This window comes from Ambystoma mexicanum, chromosome 3q (genome assembly GCF_040938575.1).
Source record: "Ambystoma mexicanum isolate Mex_15411 chromosome 3q, UKY_AmexF1_1, whole genome shotgun sequence".
Lineage (NCBI taxonomy): Eukaryota > Metazoa > Chordata > Amphibia > Caudata > Ambystomatidae > Ambystoma > Ambystoma mexicanum.
This window is the reverse complement of record NC_090926.1, coordinates 1,219,716,118-1,219,736,613: the sequence shown is the minus strand read 5'-3', so window position 1 is coordinate 1,219,736,613 and position 20,496 is coordinate 1,219,716,118. Positions and strand designations below refer to the sequence as shown.

Genomic DNA, 20,496 nt, shown 5'->3' with positions numbered 1-20,496 from the left:
AGAGGGGGAGGGGAAAAGTGCATGGAAGGGGGAGAAGTGGAAAGTGCGAAGCAGAGGAGAAACAGATAAATAATAAAGGCAACAAACAGTGGTAATGTAGCCAGCAATTTGCAGGTGCTAGGTTTAAGGCAGCAGACAGGGTAGGTCTGATAAGTGCAGGAAGAAAAAGGGGGGGCCGTATGGGTACAGATACAGACCCCAGTGCAAGGGGTGGCCCGGAGGCAGTGCGGGAGGGTGGCAGGATGAGCAGGTACCTGGGCCCAAAAGACAGGGTGGCCAGGTGCACGGTGCCAAGAGAGAACAGATCAGCAGGGGAGAGGGGGTGCGAAGTCAGAAGAAAAGAGGAAGGTCTTTAGGTGCTTCCGGAACCGGAGATGGTTCTCCTAAAGTTTTAGAGTGGCAGGGAGGCTGTTCCAGAGGGAGGCCACAGCCGAAGACAGATCTACCCCCAGCTCGTTTCTTAGAAAAACGACTGACCCTGAGTGAGTTGGAGGTAGAGGAGCGAAGAGCTCGAGAGGGGAGGCATTTGCGGAGGGATAGCTGAAGGTATTTTGGACCCAGGCCCCAGGCCCCAGAAATCCTTGTGGACAATGCAGAGGGTTTTGAATTTAATCCTTGAATCCACTGGAGAGATTTCAGAGCTGGAGAGATGCGATCCCAGGGCTCGAGGCCAAGGACAAGTCTCGCAGTCCTGTTCTGGATTAGTTGCAGAGGGCGGAGAGTAGAGGCAGGTAGAAAGAGGCTGTTACAATAGTCCAAGCTAGAGAGAACCAGAGCTTAAGATACCATGAGCTTCTGGGGGAAGGAGAGGAAAGGCAGAGTACCTCCGAGGAGGTGCAGTCGGAAATTTGACTTTAGAGACCTCAGAGAAGTGGGCAGAGAAGGAAAGGGTGAAGTCAAAGATGACCCTGGGTTTCTTAGCCTCACAGGTGGTGGTAGGAGGAGGAGGAGGGCCAAGGGAGGCCGGCCAGAGAGTGAGGGGAAAGGATGGTGAAGGTGTGCCGATGAGGAGGATCTCCGTCTTGCTGGCATTCAGACAAAGATCATTGGCGGCACACCAATCTTGAATGGCAGTTAGGCAATCAGAGATGAGAGAGGGAGAGGAGGTGGCAGAGGGCAGCCTGAAAATGAGGAGTGTCGTCAGCGTAGCACTGGAAATTTGAGCAGAAAATGGCAATGCAGTGGGCTAGAGTTGCCAGGTATTGGTTGAAAAGCTAGGGAGAGAGGTTAGACCCCTGGGGAACACCACAAGTAGAAAGGAAGATAGATGAAAGGAAGGACCCAAGTTGGACCTGGGAGGGTCGATCTGAGAGGAAAGGGGTCAGCCAGGCCAGAGCCTGATCAGTGATACCCAGGTTTTCATGGAGACGGTTGAGCAGGATGGTATGGTTGACTGTGTCGAAGGCAGAAGAGAGATCGAGGAGGATGAGGACAGATGGAATGTTAAGAGTCAAGGTTGGTGAGCAGATCTTCACGGATGTTTAGGAGAGCAGTTTCTGTGCTTCTGGCAGCTCTGAAGCCAGACTGGTGGTCATGGAAACAGCCAACCGAATTGGAATGAAGGTTAAGCTGAGAGATGGCCAACTTTTCCAGGAGTTTTCCAAGAAAGGGAGTAATGGAAATTGGGCGATAGTTAGCTGGACAAGAAGGATCAGCTGTGGGTTTCTTGAGAAGAGGATGCACAAAGGAGTGCTTCAGAGGGGATGGAAAGGATCCAGAGGCAAAGGAGTGGTTGCAAAAATCAGCAAGGGCCGGAGCAAGGGTGTCAATGTGGTCCTTGATGGTTTTAGAGGAACAGGGATGAACCTGTTTTGAAGAGGCTTTCATAGATCGGACTTGTCTAGCAACCTCGTCAGGGGTGACAAGAGGAAAGGACAAGAAGGATGGTGGGAGGGTGGCTAAAGGAGGGTCAGCAAGCACATATGGAGAGGGAAGAGGAGGAGTGTGGGTAGAGAGGGTAGACAGGATGTCCTGGGTTTTTTTAAATTAAGTGAGAGGCAAGGGCATTGCAAAGAGCCTGGGAGGCAACAGGAGGGGTAGAGACTGCAGCAGGGTTGGCCAGCTCCTTGCAGATTTTAAAGAGTTCGGCCGAGTTGTTAGATGCCGCAGAGACAAGAGCTTGAATGTGAACTCTCTTCTTGGTGAGGACAGAGTCGGTATTGCCTTTGTAGCAGGCGACAGGCCAGTTTGTCAGAGGATGAACAGGAAGTCCTCCATTTCCTCTCAGCTGCCCTACACATTACATTTAAGTGTAGCTAGGTCAGAGTCATACCAGGAATTGCACTTGGCTTTGGACTTCAAACGGATCCTCATGACAGGAACAAGAGCATCAAGCGTATCAGAAATTGAAGAGTAGAGCAAAGACAGGGCTGTATCAGGATGAGAGACAGCCAAAGGTGTAGGGAGGGGGAAGAGCAAGTGGCGGCAAAAGCCTCAACTGACACACACTTCATGAGCCGGATGTCCGAGAAGGTAGGTGGCAGTGTTGAGGTAGGCTTGGGGGGGAAGAGAGGGAGAGATGAGATGTGAGGAGGGAGTGATCGCTCCAGCAGAGAGGAGTGGTCAGAGGGATGGAGAGGGGGAGGTGAGAGGAGATCAAGACAGTGTGTGTGTGCCCTGCAGAGTGAGTCGGGCCAGAGGGGAGGATGGACAGGGAGAGGGAGTCGCAGAGGTCACGGAAGAGTACAGAGGAGGAGCAAGGAGAGTCTAAATGTATATTTAGGTCACCGAGGAGGAGGAGTTGAGTGGTAGAGGCCAAGAGGGAGGAGGAGAGGTCTGCCCACTCAGAGAGAAATGAGGTGATTTGACCAGGAGGCCGGTAGATGGTCACCACAGTAAGAGAAAGGGTAGGCGAGAGAGAAAGCCTACAGACAAGGCATTCAAAAGAGAAGTAGGTCTGAGTGGGAATGATAGAGGCAGGAATCAACTCAGGAAAGATCAGGGCTATCCTCCCCCCCCCCCCACTGGACCGGGAGGATCTGGGTGCTGAGAGGATCTTGTAGCGATCAGGGAGAATGCGGATTAAGAAGCAACAGAACCAGAGTTATTCATTACACTTTTATCTTAATTTAAGAAATTTTAAAATTCTGTTGCAATATAACTTTGGGATACGGAGTCCCTGAGGGGCACTAGTGAGACAATTAGGTTGTGTACAGGTGCGTTGGGCTTCTGTTCAGAAAGGTCTCTTAGCAACTTTCCCTCCAAATTCTATGGATCCCCAAACTATGTAGTGGAGCTCAAGGGGAAACAGACTAGTCCTTCAGGAAGTAAATCCTGAGAAACTATGTTTACGCTTCGTCTTTTGACCTAGTTAGGTTTTCTGGTAACTTTTTAACATTGTACAATGCATCTTACAATGCAGTGCAATGGGGTTTTATTTTGTATGACCCCAAACTACACTCAACAGGTTTTTCTGGTTACCCAAGGACAAACCAGTGGCAGCAGTTACTTTTTGTTACTTTTTAATGTACTTTTTGTTAACCTTACCACGTTTGGCTACCGACAGTGGCTAGTGTCCAAACATGGCTGTGCCAAGAGTTCTTTTGTGTGTTCCTTGGTCATCTTGTCCTTCGACCTTCTTCCCAGGAAGGGGAGGGCACGGTCTGGTTCCAATCCACATACTGCCCCTCAGAGTTTGGTGTGCATTCTTGCCTGAAACGCACTGATTGGACTACTACTGGAGTGCATGTGTGGGGGCCATTGGAGAGCCAAGTCTCATCACTCTCCTGACTTTGGCATAAGAAGGTCTACTGCAGTCATTCCAGCAGATCTGAATAGGGGCCGATTATCCAGTTGTAGCTGTGAAGACGTGGAAGACCCATAGATGTCTAAAAAGGTCTGGCGACCGAATCGGTCTTCAGTCCCAGTGGAGTCCTGTCTGGCTACTGATTTTCATAGACCCCCCCCCCCCACCCCATCAGAGTTCGACCCTCTGGACCGGTGGGAACAACTGGTCCCAGCGTCTTCTGGCACTCAAGCAAGTTGGAGCCTTTGGAATGTGACACTGACAGAAGCACAGGCTTTCCATGTTTCAGCCCGGAGGTCCGGCGGGGGTCCTAGACAAGAAATCTTCCGGTGAAATGCCTGTTCCCTGCCATAGACTGATCCCGAGATAGGAGACTTTCTTCAACCACCTGGTGTCGGCGTGCAACAGTGACCATCCCTCTAACCTGCTTTCCCACGCCTAGTTGATTGTCATGAGGAGTGCTGCAGCAGTGAATCTTGCATTGTTGATCACGAAGAAGTTGCACCAATCTGAACACCTGGTGAAACTATGTAACACATTTATTGGAAGATCTATCCTGTTCAGTGGATGACTTAATAACTAAACACGACCAGGGTGCAAATAAAATTTGATGCCGATTGGATCCAAACCATAGCAAATGTGGGTAAGTTAAAAATCCATACCCAATTGGCAATGGAGGTAAGGAAACAAGGCACGACTCAACCATACTTGCAGAAATGTCCGAGCCCAAAATTAAGGTCAACCTTTATGAGACTGACTGAATCTGTGCAAAACCAACAAAATTAATATGGCTCGAGCCAAGTCTGACAAAGGTACAGTTGGTTGCAGATTCTGTAATAAAGAAATTAAAGAAAATCTGTTCCATTTGTTTATGATCTGCCCATACTTCGCAAAGCAGAGAACAGAGTATTTTGAGCGATTTGCAGAGAAATTTCAGTGGCTGCTTGGTGGCAACGTCACTACTGATAGCTGTGGTCCAATGCTACTGGAAGGTGTTGGAACCCGAAAACGCAGGATCATGTAGGGCTGGGGGCACTAAGCCCTGGCTAAAGTTGCATTACTATGGAGAGGAAGAACTGGCGTAAGATGAAGTTTCTAAAACATCGAGGAATTGTAATAACGGATTGATGGACAAGGATTAACAGGTCGATAGAACTAAAATAGCCGCTATGTAAGGATGATGTTCTTCTGTTCGTTTTTCTTTTGCTTAAATGTTTAATTGTAACATAAAAAGGCAAATAAAAAAATAAGAAAGTTGTTGCACCAAGCTTCCATCCAGAACCAGAACTCTTCTTGCACCCGCAGCTCCTGGGCACCAGTGACCAGATCCAAAAGGTGGGAAAAATTACCTAAGGGGACCCTATGACAACCCACCACATCTGAAGGGAAATCGGAGTTGGGGTGAAGTTGTAGCTATACTTACCTGTTGCCCCCCCCCCTATCTCCACCCTTGAAAAGTTGCCCAACTTAAAACGTTTACACTGGTTTGGCACAACTTGTTGCTACAAGCTCTCCAAAAGCTGGGAACGGCTTTATTCACTAGAATACAACTTTATCTAACTTTTGGACCCATCTTCATGACCCCTATCCTAATGTTTTCACCAACTGCTAAACTACTGGAAAACTGTGAACTTTTGGGCACGAAGCCCCATAGAATTTAGGGTTGGACTTCTAAAGTTAGGATTGTAAATCCTGTGGACAGTTGGTGCTAACCTAATCACTTGCCTTCCTATACAGGTAGCAAGGTGGGATGCTTTTATTTTGCCCTAAATACAGTGACTGTATATATGTTTTATAGATCTCAGTCTTGTGTGATATGACTTGCCAATAGTCATTGCATTATTTTTATATCCAAGTGTAATACTTTGTGTTTCACAGTGTGGTCTCATTGTGGACCTCTGACCCCACTCGCTGGTCCTGAGATTTAGCCTTGGCCTCTCTTGCTACCTTGACTGGTTTGGCTGAACGCCCAGAAGTTGCTACCAGTTCACAATATGGGTGGCCACCTAAACACCTGTCTTCCAGGCCAGAGTTTAGACATATATTCTAACAGCTTCTAAATCTGTAGATATTGCTAAAAATGAAATGAATTGTTGCAGGAATAACTTTTGGGAATTCTCTCACGAGATCTCAAGGAGACACTGCTTTTAAAGAAGACTCAAATGCTTCTTTTCATTGTGTATCCAAGTGCGGTGTATTCTGTTTTAGCCGATTCCAGCAGGAGTTGACCGCTTTGCTTGCTGTTAGAATAGAATTATATTTTTTGAGTTTTTCTTTACGGCACCAACTTTCCCACACCGTAACCCTTGCTTATTTTTCGGGATGTCCGACATTTTTGTGGTCAAAGGGACTAAATCACCCTGCCGCAACAACCCTTTCAGATGTCCCATGGTAGCCCATAAAGCCAGTGGAACAGAGGCTTTTTCAGCACCTCGTTTTGGTTCTAAACCGAGTACATCACTCAGCTTTATTTTGAGGAAATGGGCTGGTGGCAGCTGTATTTAGTTTTGCTTTCACCAAGGGTGCAAGCCGATTTACCACATTAGTGTAACAATGTACAATATTAGTACACTCGGGTTTTTTTTTTTTGTTTAAGTCCTGCTCTCATCCATCTTTTTGGGACATCTTTGTCTGGAGAACCATGAGGCAGCCCCAACATGGTCGCTATACACATGTGGACCGCACCATGCATCTTCTATTGCGTTTGCGACTGTTTTAAACATGCCCCAGGGCCTGGGCCAGCATATTTCACATCCTGTGGGTTGGAAACGAATTGGCTGGCCACCTAACCCTTTTTTAAACCCCTTGATGTGATTGGTGGGCCAGCTTAGGAGTGTGTGCAGAATGTGTGTGGGTGACACCGTGCCTATACTAAGTTCTGTGTGGCTTTTTGGAGTGGCAGAGGTCTACTTACATGCTGGAGGATTCTCACGATTACTGCATTTTTAAGAACAGACCTGTCCTGGGCATTGGGCTGAGCTCATAGTTGGCCATCTCCTCGCTTCAAGTGTCCAAAGAAGAATCCAATAAGAAGTGGACTCGCCCCCTTAAATGAGCAAGCTTCTACAGAGGATTGGGTCCCTTCTAGTCTTTTAGAACGGTCCAATTTTGACTGCCATTTCAGAATCTTCTACCTAGTGATGTCATACTCAATGCTGCATGGGGTAAGGGGTACAGGTGGTTTGGGGGACCTAGTGATTGCAAAAACTGTGGATTCCTTCTTTTACTGGAATGTCTCGTCCTGAGTTACTCTACTCCACACCTGCCCCTGTCTGCAAACAAAGAGTCTCTCTTTAATTACCACAATTATGTAATTTCAATTGGCCTGGCAGAGGCTGTCCTTTGAAGCACTTGACTTCTCACTTTTCCTACATTTTTGGTGAAACTCAGTCCTAAACAGTGAATACACAGGGGATCTTGACAGAAACATTTGAAACCAAGCGAACAATAAAGTGCGAACAATAAAGTGACACTGGTGGTTCTGGTCACTTGCTCAACGTCAGAACAGAAAAACAGAAGGATAAAACCAAGGGGTAAACTGCCAGCGTTGCTCAATGGCAGCAGTTGAAATGTGGGCGTTAGCAATGTTCTGTGACTTTTGTAGTAGCGGCTCGCAGAGGGGAACGGATTATGGCATTGTTGGAAGTTTGCATGAATATATTTTCTTTTTTTTTTTTTTTTAAAGGCATTGTATACTCTAGAACATCCAATAATGAGAAGATCACATGGCTGTCTACAGGTGGTAGTCACGGAATCTAAAGATCAAACATATAGGCGAGGCATGGCACATTCAACATTAAAACATTCGACTGGAGATTTTAAGAGCACAAATCGAAAGCAATAAAGGTGAGGGTCTTGGGGTTCTGGCAGAGGTCCTCGTTGTGGAGTTTAGGACTCGTACTGAAGAACTTTTCTGAGCTGAGCCTCTGATAGATCAGAAGGAAAGGGCGGGTGGATCTCCTTGAAATGCATATGCCGTTGAACAAGGCTCCATAAGGTGTTCTAAATCGAGCAAGGAGCTGGGGTATTTTAGTGATTGATACTGAGGACCATGACAAGAGTGATTCGATACTTGCAGCTGTAGTCAGGGTAGATGGACTTTTAATGTCCCCATCTTGAGACTAAAAAAAAAAAAAATCACACAGGAGTATATAGTTACTTTCCATACAGAGGATCTCCTTCAGATGGGTCTGCAACCATCAGTTGTGCAGGTAAAATGTTCTGCACGGTGGTAAAACATTAATTTTGTGAGGGATGAAACGGCACAAAAGCTCTTGAAAAGCAGGATGAAGGAGGCTATATGAAGGACTATGGTGACGCTATCAGGAGAGCACACTAGCTTCATTGATGACCGGCTGGGCAGCTTTGGTTCTTCAACTAAGACGGTTTTGGGGGCATTTTTATTGTCTTGAGCTGGTTATGGAACCGGTTTGGTGTACTGTCTGATTAGCCTCCTTTGTTTAAAGGAGTTTGATTTGAATTTTTTTTTTTTTTATTTTTTTTTTTTTTAAACGTGGTCATTTGTTATATTGGTTTTGAAGGGGAGTCACATTTGCCCCCTTTTCACCCTTCTACCATTTTGTTCTGCCTCCTCTACTGCCCAAAGTTCTATTTGGGTAGAAGTGTTTTCATTAAGGCTGTCTTTTGAAACGTTATTTGATAAAAAGGTCTGCTTGTGCTCAAGTTATCCGGCGATGAGTGCAGGTATGTTGCAAAGTGTGTTGCAGGAATGGGATGGTCTTAGTCTCTGGGTTGAAAGGTCCCTCTTCAGACCATGCAGAACTCATGCCTTCCATTTTCTTTTTGCTGCGTAAAATGTTTGGAAAAAAGCAGCAACTACAACAATAATAATGCAGCCAGCAGAGCAGCTTTCAGGGAAATTAAGAGAGGTTTCCCTTAAATGACATGTGCAAACAAGACTGGTTCCGTTTGTAATTTACTATCTCAATCATTCTCTTTTTTTTTGTATAAAGTAGAAAAATCTTACCGGATCTTTGAACTGCTCACTAACAGAGCGGATCACAGGAAGGGTCTCTTCCAGCTTGGAAGCTAGCTGATCTGCGTTCATATCCCCCAACCCCAACATGTTACACATCTGGGAAAACATAAAATCAGTCACAAAAAAGGAACACCACAACAAACAAAAAAGTGGGTGGAAAATAAGCTATACAGTTGAGAAATGTAGGATAGTTGGACTCGGAAAGGCACCATGATGCCTGCCTCATCCAGGATATGCCATACTTGCAGACCAGATTAGCACCACGGTCAATATCTGTACTCTGGTTTTTATACTGAACACTTGAACACTCAGTGGGCAGTTACATGAAGCGACTGGGCAGATACCAAGACAGAAAAGAAATTGGTGGTTTTGACAGCTGAGGGGGGCACAGTTCAGGGTTGCAGGCATGTGGGGTCACTGTACCTGCGATATAAATGGGCTGATCTGGTTCTTTATCTGCATCAGCCGTCCCAGCCCCCTCTCCACAATGGTGGGAAAGTTCAGCAACCGGAGAGTGTGCCCCGTGGGGGCAGTGTCAAATACTACCACCGAGAAATTCATGCCCTTAACCAACCTGCAAAGGGCAGAAGAACGTTAGGGAAAGAACACCAACTCTCAGGACCACAGGAAGTACTATGAGTAAGACCAGCAGACATTCAAACAAGCCATTACAAACCACGATGAATCCCACAGGCCCTTCAATCCTCAAGGCATCATCTCCCCATTGCCCAGAAAACCTGTAACCCAGCATCTCCACGACAACTTGTGTGCAGCTCTTGGCCTCATCTATGCTGTGGCACAATCTATTTGCCCACCCACCTGCTACCCAAGCGCCCCCTCTAAGGCTTGATTTTGAGGATTTAGAACACTAAACGACAATGAACGGGTATCAAAGTGGTGTCCTAAGAGCTACATCCTGAAATGTGAGGTTGTGGCTATCCACAAATTTAATTCTACGACACCGATTCAGCTCACAGACCATTTATGCCAAGAAAGACCTTCCGTCTCCTGCATCACCTAATCCCTGGCTACACCTCTCATGGCCCTGTAAGGAGCTCAACAGCTTCAGGGCCATGGGACCCTGGCATGCTCCATTCAAGCAGACTCTCTCCCAAGTGCGCTAACATACAAGCCTTTTACCTCCGCATCGCTACTGGCTTCTGTACAAAATGCCTTTCCACGGTCCTAGAACTAGTATCCTACCCCTAGTTGCTGTGCTCCAACATTCGCCATGTGACCTCTAAAGTTCATAACCTTTTTGATGGAATTTGCTCAATACCTATTGATCTGCAGCCTCTGGGAATCCACTCAGACATCCCTCATGGCCTTACTGCCCGCCCCTCCCCCCCAAACCCAGTTTCTCTGCATGGTCTATACACACCTCATGACTTCGGCGTAGCTCATGGCTTCATCGATGCCCGGGAAGGCACTCATAGCTTCCTGCATCATCTTCTTGCCCATGCTCAGCATATTGTCCTCCTCAAAGAACTCATCTGGAAGCTCTGCCACACCCAGGCTGGGGTCAATCTCCTGTATGTGGCGGTGGAAAATAAAAATGGGGTCAGAGGTTGTGGGTGTCCAAGTCCTATCTGTTTTGAAAGCCCACCCATACAACATCTACAACTTGAGCACATCCGTGCAGCAGGAAGCAGACATACATTGGAAGCACCAAGTCCACGGCACTAGCAGCGCTACAAGCACTTGGCAACTTGTCTAAAGATGCAGCCTTTAATAGCATGCAATGCCGGCTCCTGAAAAACTATGGAATAATTGTCTCCTTCCAAACACCCCAAAATAGATCAAAGTGAAGTTGTCTACATGACGAGCTAGGTGCTGCACTTGCAACCAATGCAGAAAACTGGACTGTGCAACCCAGTATCTGTCACATACTAGTTCCACATCTATCACAGTAGCATTGGTCAAAGCAACACAGCCAAGGCAAATGGTGCTGAGAGCTACAAAGCAAGTTTCAAGGTCAACATCCCTTTTTAAGATAAACTAAAATAAAAATTCAACAATTCGAGAAATAAAACCCTTTTCCTTTAATCGGGTTGGGGTGGTCAACCCACGCCTCTCATCCGTCACTCAACTGTTTCCCTACTTTTATTGCCCAAAGTATTTTATAGTTTAGGTCAAAACCGAATAAGGGCCGCTCTTTTAAAAATGTACACTCGACCCTACCGACTGGTGAATAAGAAACGGTGTGGTTTGTGCAAGTGAAGAAATGGCATTCAGACCAGGGGGCAAATGACTTCCCTGCTTAGTAGTGAAATAAATTACTTACCATTGCAAAGAGGTTGTCGTAACCTTGGACTTTGGTGGGCACTTTGGAGAATTTCTGGTCGAAGGCGTCTGAAATGTTGTGGGCTGGGTCTGTGGATATTATGAGCACACTCTCCCGAACCTTGGAGAGCTGCACAGCCAGGCTGCAGCTGTGGGTGAGACAAGAGGTAACCATGTGAGGGTACAGAAAGGAAAAGGATGGGACATTCAAGCAGCACCGAGGTGGGAGTAAAGCAAAAAAGGAAAGGGTGGGCATCTGAAAAGCAGATCGTTCCATCTCATGTGCCCACACCTTTGTCCTAGGTGGCAGACTGGACTGAGGAAGGCAACTGCGGATCAGAGAGCCAGAGTGTGGGTTAGTACTCCATAGGGGGGACAAATAAAAATAAATCAGAAGGCTGGGGCCATGTGGGCAAGAGATCTGCAACAATTGGCTCTTCAGATGTCTTGGAATACAATTCTCTAGCCCTATCCAGCATAGTCAATGGTGAGGGATTGTAGCCTAAATCCTCTGGAGAGCTACAGGACACAGACCCCTTATGGCGACATAACTATAGATATCCCATACCAATCAAAATTGCTGCAGCTTTGAGACCCCGTAATGCTCACATTATGAAGCAATAATACAATATACAAATACATTTTAAAAAACACCTCATTCCCACTTTACAAACATGGTTATACTCTAAAATCGTTTCCTTTTCACAAATTGTGCAATCTGTACAGATGTTTTAAAATAATTTTGCATGTTCCCCTACAGTTATCCTTTACTCACAGCAGCATAAAGCATCCGCTCTATAACCAGTCACATTAGTGATATAGATGATATTCTAATCAATGCAATAAAGGACATGCATTTTCTTCACTGGTGACAGGTCATCACATTGTTCAGTCTAAATACTGAAACGCGAAGGTGGAAAGGTCCGTTTGCAAAATTAATGTACCGCCAAAGGCCAACCAAGCATCATTTGCCGGGAGGCCTTCAGGCATCAAACCTAGGCTGATTTAGGAAGTTTTAAAAATGGTGCTTTGTCCTTGCACCAGAGTCTGAGCACATCCCTTTGTGACCCTCCATATCTTCACACAGTCCACACAGCACTGGCCACCTCCAGCTGGCTGCCAATGCGTTCATACAACAGGTACACGCCCCTAAAGCCTAACCAGGCAGCCTTGGCCAGCCATTTGGGTTAAGGGTGATGCCACACTCCGCCTCCCTTTGGATTCAGATTTGTGTGTTGACCAGGTAAGCATCATCACCCTAAAGGATACAATCACTCCTTTAAAATCAAGGGTAATACCGGAATCCTCCTGCTTCGTCTCCATAATAACAGCAGTTATAACAAGTTAAACGCTACTCCATGTATTGACCTCAGAAGGATAAAGGGCCGAGTATGCCTGCTGCCACAGGATACAAACTTGTGAGGTACATGCTTGTCCCATGTCAGAGGCAAGCATTTAGCTCATGAGCAGCCTTTGTGCATATATTTTACAAATATTACTTACCAAGTAATTTTTCTATGGCAAATATGTGCTTAGAATCACATGCTCTGCATTGGCCTCCATCTAGTGGTTAGTGCGAAGCGTTACATCTTTGCCCTTTTTCGAATTTGAAAAATTGTATCAACAAGGGCCTTACTGTAAAACTATCCCTAAGCTACGTGTACACTCGTAACCCCCCCCACGCAGTGACATCCTCAGATTGACAGTTTTTCACACACACACACACACACACACAGAGTGTGTAGATAAATGCAATGCTCACATTCTATCTCCTCTGAAGCCAAGCTGCTAAGTTAGTTGTTGATGTTGTGTGATCTGCTGTTGCGTCAACAGATTGCATGTTGTTGGAAGCTTTATCCGTGTACATTCTGACATGTTCAGTAGGTGGGAGTACTACAGCTCTTGGCCACATTGGTGCACTGAGAATCATTATCAGGTGTTCTAGGTGCAACTTGTGTGTACCACTTGCATAGTAGCAGTGCTGGTGAGAAAGTATGAAAATATCCTGGACCATCGTATCCATATTGTGTTGCCCAGGGATCCCCGTTGTGGGTACCTGGATGAGAATTGTTGGCCATTTCACGTTTTCTGCTATTGAAAGACTGTTGCCTTACCCGACTGGGTAAAGATCTGGTTGAATGTACTGGTCTTCATTTCCCACTCATGTTCCTGTATTAGAAATCTCTTTACACTGTCTAACCAAGTTGTGCTTGAATGTTTCTTACAAGATACCGCTGCCACATGTTTTGAGCAAGCCGGAACAACTCTATTGAGTGTGTTGCCCCGCTATTTGTTCATATAACGCACGGCTGTAGTGTCGTCTTTGTGAATGTTTTTCCTCGATATCTTTTTTAAAAGAGCTGAATGCCATCGACAGCTACAAGCTCCATGTGATGCTTTACTTGTTGCGCCGAACACCTGGCCTGTGTAGTGAGGGGTAGACCCCTCCAGCCAGTCATGGATACATCTGTTGTGATGGTCTCCCCTCTAGCAAGTCCCCGTTCCCTTTGCTCAACCATTTTAGGACTATAACTAGTTTTTCTACGAGCCCCACTCAACTGTTCTCCCAGACCACTCCCTTGCTAGCCACTGCTGTATGGGGCTCATATGGAGTCTTTCAATTGGAACTATGAAGATGTAGGACGGCAACATGCTGAGGAGTTTCAAAACGTTTTTAACTACTATCTGACGACCGGCCACGTAACAGGTGACATGCACTTGGATTGCTTGCTCCCTTTCCTGAGAGGAGTTCCATTGTTGCATCTAGCATGACCCCTTGGAATTGCCCGTGTTGGCTTGAAATAGACTTAGCATTTGTCTTCTTGATTTAAACAAGCCACTACTAATGTCAGCGCCTGGAACACACCTAAACAATCCCAAAAGGAAGTTCCTTGAACTGAAAATGCCTTCAGTCTATTGTGAAACAGAGATCATGCCGATGAACTGTGAACATTACATTTTGAAAGTACAAATCGTCCATAACTAGTGTTGCCATATAGTCTCCCATTTGTAAGAGAGGAATGATCTCTTGGAGGGTAGTCACTTACACAATCGAAGAGTCGGAAACAGAACCAAATCAAGTACTGGAACACAAAAAGAAAGCAGACTCAAATGAAAATAACCTTGTAAATGAGGGACCAAAAAAAAAAAGAAAAAAAAAAAAAAAAAAAAAACACAAAATGTTCTTAACTCAACCAGTAGCATCAAAAAAGGAACGGGCCATCTAACTAGAGAGAAGCGAATGCAACATCATACAAGGAGCCTTAAAAAGGTTCCTGCGCCACTAGTGAGCGCAGCAAAAGAAAAACCAAGAACACCTTTCCCGAAATACAAAAGTAACGTTCCACAAGAACAAGCTAATATGAAAAGACAGACAAGGGACGCAAAAGAACCAATGAGCAGATCTCCACCCCGCCCCATTAGAGAAAAGAAAAAGGACGAAACTGAGCCTCACAAAAGAGAGGAGCTACTCCCCTGCAAAACAAACAGCAAGGCTGGACATGCGAAACAGAACAATTGAACCTGCAAGGAAAATCCAAAGCAACTGCATTTTCAAGCTAGAGCAAATAAAAAAAATAAAAAAAATTTAAAAATGTTTTTAAAAAAAAAAAAACAGACAAATTGACTTTGAATAGAACAATAAGGAGGCTGTTTCAACAAATACCAAACCTACAGCAACTACAAAACGAGGATATCTGGATATTGGAACCGTGCCATAGCGGAAGAAGTGACTGCTCCTATCTCCATATCAACTAAAAAATAAAAGGAAATCTACTAAAAGAGGAAGAAAAAAGCCTTTACAATCTGGGCTATGTGCTGACTGAAGAAAAGCAAGAGGTCATAACCAGACAGACAACTCACAGACGCTTTCAGAGCAAGAAAGGTATCAGTATGGCCAAAACTGGAAGAGCACAAAAAAACAAAATCCAGGACAGCAAGGATTTCGACCCAAGAAAGAACTGTTAGCGAAGAAGGGAAAGAGGAGGGGCGGAGACCTCTACGGCCTAAAAACTGTCAAATCCAAGCTCAGACATCAACAAAGCAAAAGGAAACGACTCAAAAATGGAAAAAGAAAGGACAACATAAAAAAAACACTGATCCAACAAGGTGGACATGGTCACCACCCCCCTCAAAACCATCAAACAGAACCTAGCCATCAGTTAAAGTTCTTGAGGCCCTAAATCAAGGAAAAGCAGCGCAAGTTAGGGGACGGAGTGAAACAACCATTAAAATGGCATCCTGGAACACCTGAGGATTTAGCCATTTTACAACCTCCAGTGAGGCAGATCTAGGTTCCTATGACATCATTTGCCTCAAAGAGACTTGGCTCATGACATAGCCCCACATGGACAGCTATGAAATAATATTCACCACTGACAGGAAAGGCTTGACAGGTAGGCCGACAGCAGGCCTAATTACAGCAAATCGCTCAGGCTCAGACCTGGACATTCTTCATTCACCATTTATACAAGGGGCGGTATTAACCTGGAAAAGGTGATCAAGGAACGAAGAGCCCACAATTTCAGAAAACATCGGCCTGTTAAACTCGTACTGGAACCCGAAGTCCACCAAAGATGACGAATACTTAAAAATAATAACTAACACCCTAGAAGAGGCATCATTGAACTTTCATCTGGACCATGCAACTGTCACAAGTGACTTCAACACGATCTGCGCAGACATTGGCGACCAAAGGAAACATCTCCCAAGATCGTCCCCAAATTTTGTAAAAGGAAGACTTCTGGAAAAATGTATGGCCGAAAACGATCTTCACAACCTCCACTGGTCACGACATAGATCAAACTTACATTCACCCACCTGGGAGCGCAACAACCAATGCAGCACGATAGATCATACCCATGTCTCAAAGGAACTAATGGGGCTGATCGCCACCTTTGCAGTTCTCTGAAGCGCAAACAGTGGCCATAATATTCTGAAACTAACTTGGTCAGCTCCGAGAGATATAAAGCATAGAACGCTGCACGAATTAAGAGACCACACAGCGGGGAAACAGACTGAAGTTACCTGAAAAGGCAATCAAGTCAATCACAAAAAGTACTTGGAAACCTCAGAAAATAAAAATGGGACCCAAGGAGCCACCAGCAATATAATGGACTATACGCCTCTCATACAAATCTACACCACGAAAAGGGGAAATAATTCAGAGGGAAAGAGGCAGCATTGTCACACATACGATTCACAAATCGTAGCAAGAAGGAAAACCATGAGACACCCAATTCGAATCAACAAAAAATCCAATCCGTTGGATAATCGAAAACGGATAAAGCAAGCCAAAACACAGTATCAACAGTGGTTGACCCAACGAAGACACGCATTATACCAACTCGATGCCAAGGAAATCCTCCGGGCAATTCAGTGTAAAAACTCAAAAAAGAATTCTGGTCTTTAATCAGAAGTGTAAATGGTGCAAATGAAGACCAACTGCAAAACAACATCGGGGAAGCTAAATGGGTCTCACATTTCAGCAATCTATATAAACTACCAATGTCATCAATCTATGATCTGCCAATCAGCATGAAGTCTCCACGGGGAATCTCTGATGATACGGAAACAATTTTGGCAAAAATCAAGAAATTGACAAATTCAAGAGCACCTGGCCCGGGCGGCATATCTAATCTGGAACTGAAGAAACATCCAGAAGTTTGGGCAGATCTCATGAGCGAAATTTTCAAGAGATGTAACAAGGCAAGAGAAATACCAGCTTCATGGAGGAAAGCTACGGTAGCCACATTCTTCAAAATGGGGGCAAGAGACGACCCATGTCAATACCGCCCAATTGCTCTCCTAGATGTGATCGGTAAAGTGTTTGGATCCCTCGCCTTGGACGCTTTCCAGAATTGGTTAAAAGCTGCAGACCTGTCCGACCCATACCAATCGGGACTCAAAAAGAATACGGGGACTACAACAAATATCCTTTTGCTGAGTGCTATAAAAGCAAGAACCATGCAGGATGGACCCACAGTGTACTTAGTACTGATAGACCTGGTCCAAGCATTCGACCAGGTCAGCAGAGAACGCTTGTGGAAGAAATTAGAAAACAACTGTCCAGAAGCAATAATCTGGCCCATTCAAGCATTGCATTAAGAGACCTCAATGAGAGTAAGACTCAACTAAGCCGGGGACCTATCAGAAGAGATCAAGACATCTAGGGGCGTGAAGCAGGTGTGCCCTTTGACCCGCCTACATAGCCGATTACGCAGACTCTGAGAAAGAGTTAAGAATTTTCCCACCGGCCGTTGGAGGAGCCAAGAACAGTACACAACCAAGAACGAAGGTCATGCACATCATCAACGTGGAAATGGAAAAGCGGAAAGAACATCATCATGTCTAAGCGGGCTGCAAAGTTAACAAAAGACTAAGATGGACTGGATTACGACTCTGGCAGATCAGTACAAAACAAAGGTTCTACTATTCCAATGAAAGTTAACACTGAGAAGCAGAATTCCCTGACAAAAGCTTGGCCAAATTATTTCTGAGATTCTGACTACATCAGATCCTGACCAATGAAGTAAAGGCCAGAAGGAAACAAGCAGCCTCAAACAACTGTCATTTTTGCGGAGAGAATGAAATGATGGAATCCTCTCGCCACCTGTTACTAACTATCCTGCCCTGGGACCCAATTACCCAGAATATAATACTGGACTAAAATTCTAGCAAGCAGGGAAACTTTCGACGAAGGGATCTGGTGGAACGCCTTGGCAAGCGGGGCTAATACACGATGGGCGACAGGGATTGCATTATTCTTCCGAGCTCTGAACCTCGACTAACGTAATTAAAATTTGGCAAAACAAAGATGAACTGACACACCAAAAAAATGCCCCTGTCAGCCCAATGTTCGTGGGACTTTATGGAATGGTTTTCTACGGCTTTGTAAAAATTGTAATGCAATTAAGCACAATAAAAAGATTTTAAAAAATTTAGTAGTGTTCCTAAACCTTTGGAGTTTAGCATATTTTTTCTCTAGGCCTTAAGTCTAGAACTAGCCTCTTTGATCTTTTTTGGGAACTAGAAGTATAGTGAGTAAATACCCTTGTTTTCCAGGTTTCAAGGCACTTCCTCCAAGGCTCCCTTAATAACAAGAATTGTATTTCCTCTTAAAGAAATACTAGATGGACTTGTGGCAGCTTGCTGCAACTTGGGCGGCAGATTAATGTACTAGACACAATTACCATCCTGGGCAGTAGATAGCACCCACTTCCGTTATCCCCTTCTACGCATGGGTGCATGATGTCATTTGTCCCCCTACCTGGGTGACATGGGAGGGTACCTGTACTAGCAAAGAACTGCTTTGTGGTAGAGAGCCCCACCCCTCTTAGGGTTTGTCCTCTACCGCAACATCTGCCATCCACGCATGTATTGCTGATGCGCTCCTGAGAAGCGTGTGTATCCTGGGAACCCTGGTTGGCATACCTGTTGTACATGTATACTGTAAAGCCGTTTGACTTTTTGTCCCCAACATTTTCCACAGTCGAGTGGATGAGAACGTTTGCTTGTAATTTGACACACTCTTGATGGTCTCATGTTCCTTTTTAGCCTTTTCAAGTGCCTCGTCGACTGCTTTACCACATTGGTAGGAATCGCTCTACAGACACATCCAGTAAAGTTGCTTGTGTCTGAAGTCAGATCACCTAAGCTATGAAGGGCTTTTAAATGATGGTGCCTCCTGCTAGCAGGTGCCTCGCAGTTTCAGCTGTGTCTGATGAGGTTTTATGACCACTTTTGCCAAATGATTCCTTTCAACCATTACTTTATGGCTGACGTTCAGTCTCAGGGATTTCCTTTACTGGATCTATTTGATCGCACGGTGCCCCATTATACCTAGTCCTTAAAGCAATGGTATTTGCAATGCACACCTCGCATGCAGCAGAGGTGGATATTTTCCTTCCAAGAGCATGTATTTTTTGCTTTCTTTATCCAGGGGTATTTGTTTGAAAAAAATGGGGCACCCCCTCTTTTATGTGTTGTAGTAACCACCATAGGATTTGGTGTTAGATGGGCCTTAGTATAGACTAGGTCAGTGGGTGCAGGCTTATACTTTCTTCCTACTCCAATGTTGAAAGCCTTCATAAGAACTGGGTTGGCCAATGAAGGTGTAAACCCATTTTTGTCCGAATTCAGCAAAGGGTTATACTGAGCAACCAATAAAATCAGTGGCTCCATCCGATTAGTCTCAATTTCAAATTTGCTGGCTGCCCTTCTCCGAAGGTCACTGTAAAGACACGGACCATCTGTTGGAGACAAGGTTATGGATGGCTCCACCACATCTGGGCAAGCAAAGGGTACTCCTGGGGCTCAATGTTTTGTGGCTCATCTAGGATCCCCTCTTATTCAGAATAATCCTAATCTAAAAGATCAGCCTCTGTCCACTCCCCCATCATCCCCGAGACTGTGTGATGCGATTCCCAAGGTTTATTACCCTGGTCACTTGTAGATGCATTGATGGTCCGATAGCACAGCGAGCCGAGCGCTCGCCTCCGACGTGTGTAGCTGGCTGATGCAGGTTCGAACCTGGCAGGGCCAACTCAGCCCGTCATCCTTTCAAGGTCGATAAATTGAGTAAGACAGAGTGGGATAATATCAACTGATATGATGCCTGCGGGTGAGTTAGCGCTATATACAGACTAGATAATATATTATCGCCGACCATTGCCCTCCCTCCCGGGTGGCTAGATCCTCACTCCCTCGTTTCTCTGCTCCCTAACATTGTTCTTGCAAAGCGCTCTGCTGCTTCCAGAAGTTGGGTCCGCTCTCAGTAAAAAAATACCCTAATAATAATAGTTACGATGTTCCATCTGACCTTTTGCTCTTTTAATGGGTTGTGTTCTCATTAAACTCCTGTACTCCTGTTTCCTTTGAATAGGTTGTTTCACCACGAAACCCACATCAGAATGAAAATGCTCTCAAAACCCCCCCCCAACCCCCCGGAGCAGTTGATAACCCCCTATTCTCCCGTTGTTAATTCTCTTCAGAGTCTGACAAATAGAGTGTGCCCGCTCTTTCAGTTGCAGACTATGTATGTAAAGTAGTCTGCTGTTTCTGAAATCATGTCTGTTCTGTGTGTCCTTGCCAAAGTTGAACTTTTTTGTTCCAAATCTTGCGACCGCTTGGAAGTAGGATTCGAGCGTGCAGAACTATACTTCATGATATAGTTAGTCTTGTGCCTCAGCGCTGAATGAGTTACGTTCACCCCCGAACGACTGGACTTCAGTCCGAGTTGATGTTTCAGTGCTTGACTTTGGACGCACTTTGTCCAATTTTGTTTTGGCCTTTTTAGATGGGCAGCCTTTTGGATTCCAGGTGTGTTCTAAACAGCAACACTCGATCTCTGCCCTATGGAACCGTGGGTCTGCACGTAAGGAAACAGACATTTCCTCCCCAAGTAAGTTATCCTCTGTTTCGCTTTGGGTATGCAGCCCATGGTTTTATGACAAGTGCCTTTAATGTTTAA

The 20,496-nt window shown here is 45.4% G+C and overlaps 1 protein-coding gene across 1 annotated transcript in view; it reads right to left on the bottom strand.

Moving 5' to 3' along the window:
• GET3 (guided entry of tail-anchored proteins factor 3, ATPase) overlaps positions 1-20,496 on the bottom strand; it is a 102,389-nt gene that overhangs the window by 59,247 nt on the left and 22,646 nt on the right. The window contains exons 2-5 of the mRNA XM_069604119.1: positions 11,029-11,176; positions 10,126-10,274; positions 9,168-9,318; positions 8,733-8,840 (exon numbers count right to left, since the gene is read on the bottom strand). Coding sequence (XP_069460220.1) covers positions 8,733-8,840; positions 9,168-9,318; positions 10,126-10,274; positions 11,029-11,176 — 556 coding nt within the window. The remainder of the gene's footprint in view (positions 1-8,732; positions 8,841-9,167; positions 9,319-10,125; positions 10,275-11,028; positions 11,177-20,496) is intronic.